Source organism: Arachis ipaensis, chromosome B08, assembly GCF_000816755.2.
Source record: "Arachis ipaensis cultivar K30076 chromosome B08, Araip1.1, whole genome shotgun sequence".
Taxonomy (NCBI): Eukaryota; Viridiplantae; Streptophyta; class Magnoliopsida; order Fabales; family Fabaceae; genus Arachis; species Arachis ipaensis.
This window is the reverse complement of record NC_029792.2, coordinates 11,627,836-11,637,425: the sequence shown is the minus strand read 5'-3', so window position 1 is coordinate 11,637,425 and position 9,590 is coordinate 11,627,836. Positions and strand designations below refer to the sequence as shown.

Here is a 9,590-nt window from a genome sequence, read left to right as displayed (position 1 = left end):
TAAAAAATTTATTTTATGACATAATATTAATAATTTTTTGATTTAAAAATTTAGAATTTAATTGTTATTGATTTTCAAAAAGCAAAAATAAGATAAATAAAAAAAAGACATATACAATATTTATACAAATTCAAAAGGTTCCTACATAAAAAAATGTGTTATAATTATTTATAGGTCATGGATTTCTTACTCCCACAATTTTTGTGGGAGTATCATTAACCTTCATAAAAATAATTACAAAATATACCCCGTTTTTTTTTTTAAAAAAATTTATTAATTAGATTTTAACTTCTCAAATTATTAGTTTTTAATTTTTTTTTCTTTTTTCTTTCATTTTCAGATTCAAAAGCATCCAGAGAAGAGAGGTATAATAGGGTTTTCCTCTCTTTATCAATTTCTGCTAGGGTTTTCAATCCCTGTCTTTCTCTCTTCCTCTTTTCCTTCTGTAAATCTCAATATCTCTTTATCTCTTCCTCTTTCCAACCTGCGACTGCCGCCGCGCTACCTGCCGCCCCCGCGCAAGATGCCGCCGCCGCCGCGCAAGACGGCTGACAGACATTCTCAAGGATGACAGCAAAGTGACAGAGCAACATTCTATGTCAAATTCAGAAGGTGGTGGAAGGGTGTAAATATATTTCAGAAGGCCTATGTTTTGATTCCAGTACACGAGGAGTAAGTTTTTTCCTTAGCAGTGAAACTTCATTTTGTAAGTTATTAAATTCTTGACGGCGAGAAAGTTCTTTTTTGCTTTCTGTTGTTTTAGGTTATACTTCTCTGAAAATAAAATTCTTATGATAGGGAAAGCCCTTTAAGGTCAAGAAATATATTTAGTTTTGGATGTGCTCTAATTTTGAATCATTGCATAACCCAGTTTTAGGAAAGATGAAAAGGTACAGAACTACAGATTTTAAAATCTCTCAGTGTTGAACTCTTCATTTCAACGGATCCTGCTGTAAATTTCTTTCTCACTGTGGTTCACTTTTTGATTGGTTAGGACTTAATTAAATTGCATGAATTAATTTGATAGTATCACAGCTTTTTCCTTTGCTGTGTAAATATATTGTGTTTGTTGTTTGTATATTGAATTAGTAGATTACTGCTAGAGTAGGAAGGGATTTGAGCTGATTTAATACGTCTAAGAATCTTAACAAGTCCTTATCTTCAAAATCTTCGTTGAAAATTGCTATGGGCTTGTTCTGTAATCTTTCTGTAAATCTCTATAGGAAAAAATAGAAAATGAGAGAAGATTCTAGTGATTTTGTTTGGAAAAAAATCTAGACCCTTCTAATCCGATATGTTTGAGTGTGTGCTGTTTAATGCTGCATACTCTTTGTGCTCTTTGAATAAGATGATTAAAGCTTTCACTTCCAATTTATTTTAAATCACAAAACTTTCCCATATCATTTATATAGGTTTTTTTGTCAAAGATAAATTTTTAAGATAAATTATCATAAGTTAAATTGTGCTTACAGTCGTTTACCTTAACCGGAATTTCTCCTTTTACTCTAAATCTAAATACATTGACTTTAATTAGATATCATTATTGTTGTTTGTATTAAAGATGTATTACGAAATGAAGCAATCATACAACTTAAAATAATGTCTTATATATATATATAGATAATAGTGGATCAAATTTGTTGATGTTCTACCAAAATATGAAAAAGTTTGAATATTGTAATACAATAATAGACCAAAGAATAATATAACTCTTCATATAATCAGAAGGTAGAGAATCGAGAGGAGTTGGGATTTTTAATATAGAAATAAGTTTCTCTAATAATACTAGAAATAGTTATTGTGACTGAAAAAATAGCATTAAAAACTTTTTATAATCATGCATTACAAACACCATTGCCCATTATAAAAATAATTTGTGCATAATAAGGAGACCTTAACTTTTTAAGAAAATCTGACTTTGGTAATAGGTCAGCCCGTAATGCAAAAGACACAAATGAGTCTAATTGGCAAAGATTATTTTTTTGAACAATACCTCAAAATTTCATTAAAGTTTCACAATAGACTAATTTGCCAAAAGAAACAAAGAGTTGATGATTCTATTTTAGAGACTAAATTGTTCTACTAAATTTTTTTAAAAAAATTATTTGTAGTATTACTCTTATTTTAAATATTTTACCACTAAGGTCAAGAAATATATTTAATACTTAGACTATAGTGTCACCTCATTTTACATTGACTTGAAACTACAACTGTGGTTTATCCGACTAAAATAAGGGGCTGATATGCTCTGTACTTAGTATTTCTTTGATATATTTTAAGTCTCTTCTGCCTTATAAGATTTTTATATTAGAAGAAATAGTGGGAGAAGAAAATTAAACTGGTAAGAAAAAACAAATGAAGAATGGGTTATTTAATTGTAAATGTTTATAGTTATGTTTTCTGTGCTCCTATGAATGCACTTCATGCTCAATTTTATATTGGCAGCAGGGACATTTTTATTGTTATATTTTAATCTCTCTTGTCCATTCTCTCATTTCTGGATTCCTTTTCTTCTAATGTTTCATGTATTCAGTCTTTATTGGAGCTTGATCATTATTTGTATTCCGGATAAAGGTGATGAATCAGGGCCAATCAAACTTCATTTGGATTCTTTGAGTCTTCACTCTAGCAGATCACTATTTGATAACATCAAAAGGTTAGGATGAAGTATCACTTGATTTATTGTATACCATATATGTGACATATCTAGTTCATTTCTGCTCTGGTTATTAGTTCTTAAACATATCACAGCTTCCATATCTTGTGACTTCACTACCATCTTATGTTACAAGTAGGTATTTTTCTTATGTTCTTGTAACTTGTAAGCATATATATTTGTTCTTTTATATTACATGTTGCTATTCTATCTCTACCTTTTAGGTTTGCAATCTTTACAAGTAATTTGGGTGTAGTTTTATGGAATTAAATTAAGTAAAAAAAAATTAAAAAAAAAGAAGGAAAATAATAGCAATCTTTACAAGTAATTCACCTTCTCCTTGCATCGCATCATTGAGTTTCTTTACAGCAACAATTCTTTGATCTGATATAATAGCTTTGTATACAATGCCTCCTACACCCCTTCCAATCTCTTGGCTGAATCCTTTTGTCGCCTTTTTTAGCTCAGAATAGCTAAATTTTCTAAATCCCGCTGTTGCAAGATAATGGCCATGTAGATCTATGCTAGAACTCTGCTGGCTCTTGATTAAGAACAAGACAACAAAGACGCAAGTCATTTCAAGAACTCCAATTGCAGTGGCAAAACACAAAAGGAAGCTCACAAAATGGCTTACATGCTTTTTCTGTTTTACTGCAATATACTTGCTATGCAGCCTATATTATGCTAGATTCTTTGCTGTAGAGCATACAGGTGCCAGATTATTCTTAAGGAAGTGTGGTGAATATTTATTTGTGGTTATACTAATATTCAAGTAATGCCAAGTATGTTGCGAAAGCTTTTATTCTTTTTAGGTTTTCAGTTCTTTACTGTCACTTAAACGGTGACTTATCTGAATTGCTTATTGCATACTTGCCATTGTGCATTTGTTCTCTTCGTGCGAATATTTCATTGTCATCATCATCTTTTTTTCTTTGTAATCTAGCTATTTATGTTTGTATACATTTTGAAAATGTCATAGTGATATGGTTGTCAATTTGATAAATACTACTTTTTTGGCCCCTGGTTTCCTCACCTAAGTAATGCTCTTGCACTATGTATTAGGCTCTGTATGAAGCTCTAATGAGGCAAGAAGAACTGCCAACTTACATTGACAACCAAGAAGAAGCTAGGCTAAGGGTGAGTTGTCTAAAATCTTCTTAGAACACAGTTAAATCATAGAGTTTCATTTTTCACATGATTTTTCTGATAGTTCTATTTCCTTATTTCCTCAATTTTGATGATGTTATTTAGCAGAAGAAGAAGTTCTGCTAGTGAGTGTTGTTGCTGAAAGAGGATCTGCACGACCAAGTTTTTCATACCATGGTGTTTCTGAGGATTGCTGAATGATGATCCCTTGCACACGTAAACTCTAAATATTGATTTATACTTGATGATGGATTTGACTTAACTAAGGAAATTTACTAATGTGTGTATAGCCATTCTGGCTTCTTTGCCGAATTAAACACAAGTTTGCTGTGTCACACTTTTTTCTATAGTTGTGTTTAATGTGATTTGCCTTTATCAGTTGGAAAATGAAAAGCGTTTGTTCCTCTGGATCTCTCTTTGCATAGATTAAATTAGAAAATTAGTTGGTAACTTGGTTATACAAAAAAACCAAGCATAGTTTTATTCACTTATTCAGCATATATACATAATACACATACATTGGAGGGATGACATAGTGCATTACACATTGATCAAATTTATACCAAAGTGAATTCAATAATGACATCTAATGGGACTGAAGATGAAAACGCCACCAATCATATCAACACAAACTAGTAATAATATTTTGAGGTTAGGTAAAACATACGCTTGTTTCCTCACCAGTGGAACTGCAATCACAAATCAAAGCTTATGCATGTTAAAAGCAAGAAAAAAAATTTTGTGAACTTGTCTATAATTTAGATAAATTGGGTTACAATCATCATGCTCGGCCATGGGGCAGATTCTCTTCGGCATTGCCTTCTTAAGCGGATCATGGCAATGATTCCCATTATGAAGGCCATGAATCCACCAAAACCTTGAGTTGAACGACCATAAGAAGTAGTATTGACAGGGGAACAATCTTCATACATAAACAATTTTCTTTAGCATTTTAACTAAATTTTTTTTAAATATCATAATTCGTTTAATAGATTATATCTTATATGTATATAATAACTGTTTGTTGAATGCTTTTTATCATAGGAATGATAGCGGAGTTTGGGTGACCGGTTGGATGAGAGAATGTACTTTACAAAATGACTTCAACATTCAGGTCATATTTATAAGAAAGTATTTTTAACATAATTTTTCCAACACACTTCTAATTAGAATTATATTGTTGGTGCTCTAAGCAGATTAACGACTCCACACGAATGAGACTTGCCGTGGATCTGATTTTAGAGGAGTACAACGATTTATGTCTCGTAATACAAGAAAATGCTTGGCAATATAGGACCAAGGTGGAAGCAGAGCATGAAGACATTTGGGAATGAGAAATTATCTTTTTAGATATTTTTAATATTTTCTTTGAAAGACAAAGTACTAAGCTATGTATCATTTGTTTTTACACTAATTTATCCTTCTTCATATTACAATTCTATATTACTAATTTCCTTTACTTTATCGGTTAACATAAATTATTCATAACCTATATATTCCCGTAACTAATTATTGCTAAGTATGATGAATACAATATATAACTAATCCATGGTGATTTTATTGTGCTAGTTCACCCAGGAAACTGAGGTACAAACTTATTTAACTAAACCAAACTTAATATATAACTATTTTATTCAACCTTTAACTATAAAAATATACATATTTTCATCATTCTATATCAAATTTGAAAGATAATGCTGGCATAGAGAGTAAAAAGACAAGCATAATCTCTATATCACTGAAGAAAATATTTGACACAGTAGTCAGAACCAACAAGTTGTGTATAATATGGCTTCTAAGCTTTAGCTAACATCCACTTGTGAGAACCGATATCTCATGTTGATGAAGAGGACGATTTTTTGTATAGTAAAGCATCAAGTGAGGATTGATCAGTCACAGGCGGACTACAAGTGAAGTTTTGGCATACAAGAGCTACAACCTTGTTTGCTGCATGCTTATTTTTCGTAATCAGAGCAATGTTGCTGTTATTCTATTCCCAAAATTCCATTTCTTCTTTGTTGTTGGGATCTATATGAAGAACCTACAACCAACATCCGCACAGATGTTATTGATGACAACCAAAAAGAAATATGCAGTATCAACTCAATAAAGGAGTTAAATATATTCACCGTTTTGTTTGGATCATATGATGCATGTGCTGCTGCAAGCATTCTTTCAAATTTCTCAGAATTCCTTTCTCCAACCACAACCACTTGCTTTCTGGAAGGTACACGCAGCATATCTGCTGCACAACACATGAGGGGCACCGCCATAGGCAACGCTTTCAATCTTTTCTCAAAAACAGCCTGCACTACCATGTAAAGGGGAATCTTAGACAACTACCAAGTGATAATCACTTTCCACCCTTGGGAACTTGTACAAAGAAGAAAACAAGTTTTCTAGGAGGAAAGAGGTGGCAGTTTACAAACCAGAAGGTGCTCTGCATTTCGCTTATAGTGCTCAGCCTTACTTTCAGCAAGCATGGAAGCCAACCTAATAAGATTTATAGCTGACACCGAGTTTCCAGAGGGTTCTGCCCCATCATGGTCTTCTTTCACACGGAGAAGAACTGATATATCTTCTCCAGTATTATTGAAATATCCACCTCCATCCCCATCAAGAAACAAAGCATCCTGCAAGTAACACATCTCAGGAGGAACTCGATGTCTGGCAAAGCACCGTAAAATTTCTTTCAGATTCAGATATCAATCTTTACCTGAGTACCTTGCAATTCAATTGCCCATTGAAGCCAGTTGATTCCACCACCAAACTCATAGAGATCCAGTAATCTAGAGATCAGAAAAGCATAATCATCCAAGAAACCAGGTGCTTTAGATGGAGAATTTCTGAAACTATGGTTCAGCCTTTAGGTTTCAACATTGTGAAGTTCTTTCTTAATAAATAATGCTGCTTTTTCCGCAATTTGCATGTATTCCTTTGGCTGGAATTTGCAAAACAAAAAGGAGAAAGTTGAATATATTAGCAATTACTCAAAACTGAAAAAATGAAGAGGATCTAATTGTCTCTAGGTGTTCCTTTAACAAGCTTCATCCACAATTCCCTTATAACTGCCAATGCCAACTAACTCATAAACTGCCAATTCCCATTTTGATCAACACAACAATATAAAATTTATCCATAATAGGATAATTTACAGACATCCATGATATAAAAGCAGTGTGTCTTCTATCTTTTTAAATACCAAAAGTCATTCAGCAAAAGGGCAAAACTAAAATATCAAAGGCTCTCTAACTGCATATATGGACACATCTGTATATTTAATCTTATTATATATGCTTACAAGTTACAAGAACATAAGAAAAATACCTACTTGTAACATAGAATGGTAGTGAAGTCATAAGATATGGAAGCTGTGATATGTTTAAGAACTAATAACCAGAGCAGAAATGAACTAGATATGTTACATATATGGTATACAATAAATCAAGTGCTACTTCATCCTAACCTTTTGATGTTATCAAATAGTGATATGCTAGAGTGAAGACTCAAAGAATCCAGATGAAGTATGATTGGCCCTGATTCATCAGCTTTATCTGGGATACAAATAATGATCAAGCTCCAATAAAGACTGAATACATGAAACATTAGAAGAAAAAGAATCCAGAAATGAGAGAATGGACAAAAGAGATTAAAATATAACAATAAAATACTACTTTAGAGACTTGATCCAAAAATCAAGGAGATTCCACGTCCAAAAATTGTGGGGGGAATAAAGAACACAATGAATTTTGATCATCAGCATTTGCAAATGCATGTTACACATTAATTACATACACATGACCCCAAAATAAAAAAAGATATAAAAAGACTAGTATTCCTCTAAACAAATGAATCTGTTGTATACCAGTACAAATGAACAAAATTTTACAACGCCTCTTTCTGACGGGTTGTGGACTTCTGGCACAAGTGTAAGACGAAAAATCCAAATGAGAAAGAAGGACAAGTGTGCTAAAAGAGACCTATTAAGAGCTTATTCCCGTTTGTCCTCCTCCTCCTCCTCTGACTCGTTATCTACATCCAAGTGTGCGTCCCTTCCGACATTCTTTTCTTGCTTGACCATACTTAGTTCACCACCTTGACCTTCATGCTTTCCCTTTGTTAAAGACTGAGCTTCTTCATCATCTGATTCTTCTCCCACTTCCTCTGAATATGCGTACCTATCAATAGTAGGCAGAGAAAAATCAAACACAATAATCGAGTCTACTCTCTAAAGCAAATTAATCACCAAGATTTAATTGGGGAAGGCTGCAAAAGTAAGGAGACAGGGAAACAGATTATCAGCAAAGCATTTGCTATGCAGCCGAAAAACTGGAGAACATACAGAAGCAGGGCGCGGCGGCGGCGGCGAAAGCAGGTCGCGGCGGCGGAAGCAGGCGTAGGAAATTTGCTGCAGAGGAAGAGAATGAGAATGGCAGGGATTGAAGTTGGATGGAAACCTTAGCTGCTTCTCTTCTCTGAATGCCTCTGTATCTGAAATCAAAAAGAAAGGGGAGGGCAGAGTTAAGGTTTTCCAAACTCTAAAGGGAGAGGAGAGTGAGGGCAGAGTTAGAGAAGGAAATTGCTTCAATCTGGTTGATGCTCTCCAAGAACTCTATTCTCTTCAGTTTCTCGTACCCAAAAAAGAAAGAAAGAAAAAAAAAGTTAAAAACCAATAATTTGAGGGGTCAAAATATAATTAATAAATTTTAAAAAAAATGGTATATTTTATAATTATTTTGATACAGGTTAATATACTCCCACAAAAATGTGAGAGTAAGGAATCCATGGCCTTATTTATATGTCTACTCATATTAATTATCATATTATATTTCTTTCTTAGCTCTGTAAATAAATTAAACAGGATTAACATCCAAATAATATCCTATCAAAACGAAAAAAGCATCTAAATGTCAGATAATATTTTGAATAAATATTCAATTTGGCCTTTGAATTTATACGTTTCAATTTAGTCCTTAAAATTTTAATTGCCTCTATATATTCTTCAAACTTTGTAAATATGCCTCACATAATTTTCAGTATAAAAACGTTAATAAAGCGCTGATATAGACAGTCGAACCACGCTGAACCTGCAAAGATACAGTTTTAGTTTTGGTATTTAAATAGTTCAAAAATGACGTTGTATCACTTATTTTGTTAGGTAAATTAATTGAAGTTTCAATAAACACTATTTACAGTGTTGTTTTTGGATTATTTAAGTGTCAAAATTAAAATAACATTATTTTATAGAATCTAGTGGGGTATTCAACTGTTCATGAATCTGTTAAAATTTGTACATTAAAAATTATTTCAAGAATTAACAAAAATCATGATGAGAATTAAATAAAAACAATTAAAACTTTAAAAACTTCAAACTCACCTACAAATTCAGAGATCAACTTAAATATAATCTCGTTAATTTTTTACTTAAAAAAGAACTTAATTGTTATTAGTTATTACACTGTTTTAGTAATGGACACACTAGAAGTAGCCATTTAATTAAGATTTTCCCTTCTCTCCGGCCTTTATTTCCATATTGATTAATTAAATGCTTTTGAAGCAGTATAACAGACGTAGAAATCAATAATATTAAAAACCTTAATTATATCAAAAGAAGAATTTGGACCACCCCGAAAGATATACTCTTGATTATTTCATATAAAAAGTTCCCTCTCTTAAATTAATGCACTCTACAAGAGGTTTAGGGTTCAAGAGGGTATTACGAGTCTTTGTAGGCGCAGCGCGCAAGAATTGCATGGACCATTATTTGTCTTTCATCCGGAATTCAGTT

The 9,590-nt window shown here is 32.5% G+C and overlaps 1 protein-coding gene and 1 long non-coding RNA gene across 5 annotated transcripts; one reads left to right on the top strand and one right to left on the bottom strand.

Annotated features, from left to right (window-relative positions):
- LOC107611949 lies at positions 339–5,266 on the top strand. 2 transcript variants are annotated; one of them, XR_001613535.2, is made up of 6 exons: positions 339–672; positions 2,534–2,656; positions 3,719–3,793; positions 3,908–4,018; positions 4,847–4,916; positions 4,999–5,266. It is a non-coding gene; the product is annotated as an uncharacterized LOC107611949 (long non-coding RNA). The 2 variants fall into 2 exon arrangements; XR_001613534.2 differs by having other exon boundaries at positions 340–672; positions 3,911–4,018; positions 4,999–5,206.
- Positions 5,417–8,444, bottom strand: LOC107610517 (spermatogenesis-associated protein 20-like). Of its 3 annotated transcripts, none has more exons than XR_002351920.1 (7): positions 8,145–8,442; positions 7,668–7,980; positions 7,269–7,356; positions 6,519–6,743; positions 6,232–6,435; positions 5,932–6,108; positions 5,417–5,843 (listed from the first exon to the last, which is right to left on the bottom strand). XR_002351920.1 is itself a non-coding variant. In XM_021108884.1 (7 exons), exons 4-7 carry the CDS (start codon positions 6,575–6,577, stop codon positions 5,793–5,795), a joined length of 483 nt encoding a protein of 160 aa, XP_020964543.1. In that variant the 5' UTR covers positions 6,578–6,743; positions 7,269–7,356; positions 7,668–7,980; positions 8,145–8,444; the 3' UTR covers positions 5,417–5,792. The 3 variants fall into 3 exon arrangements, 2 of the variants coding, with proteins under 2 accessions (XP_020964543.1, XP_020964544.1); XM_021108884.1 differs by having other exon boundaries at positions 6,527–6,743; positions 8,145–8,444; XM_021108885.1 differs by having other exon boundaries at positions 6,527–6,743; positions 7,783–7,980; positions 8,145–8,444.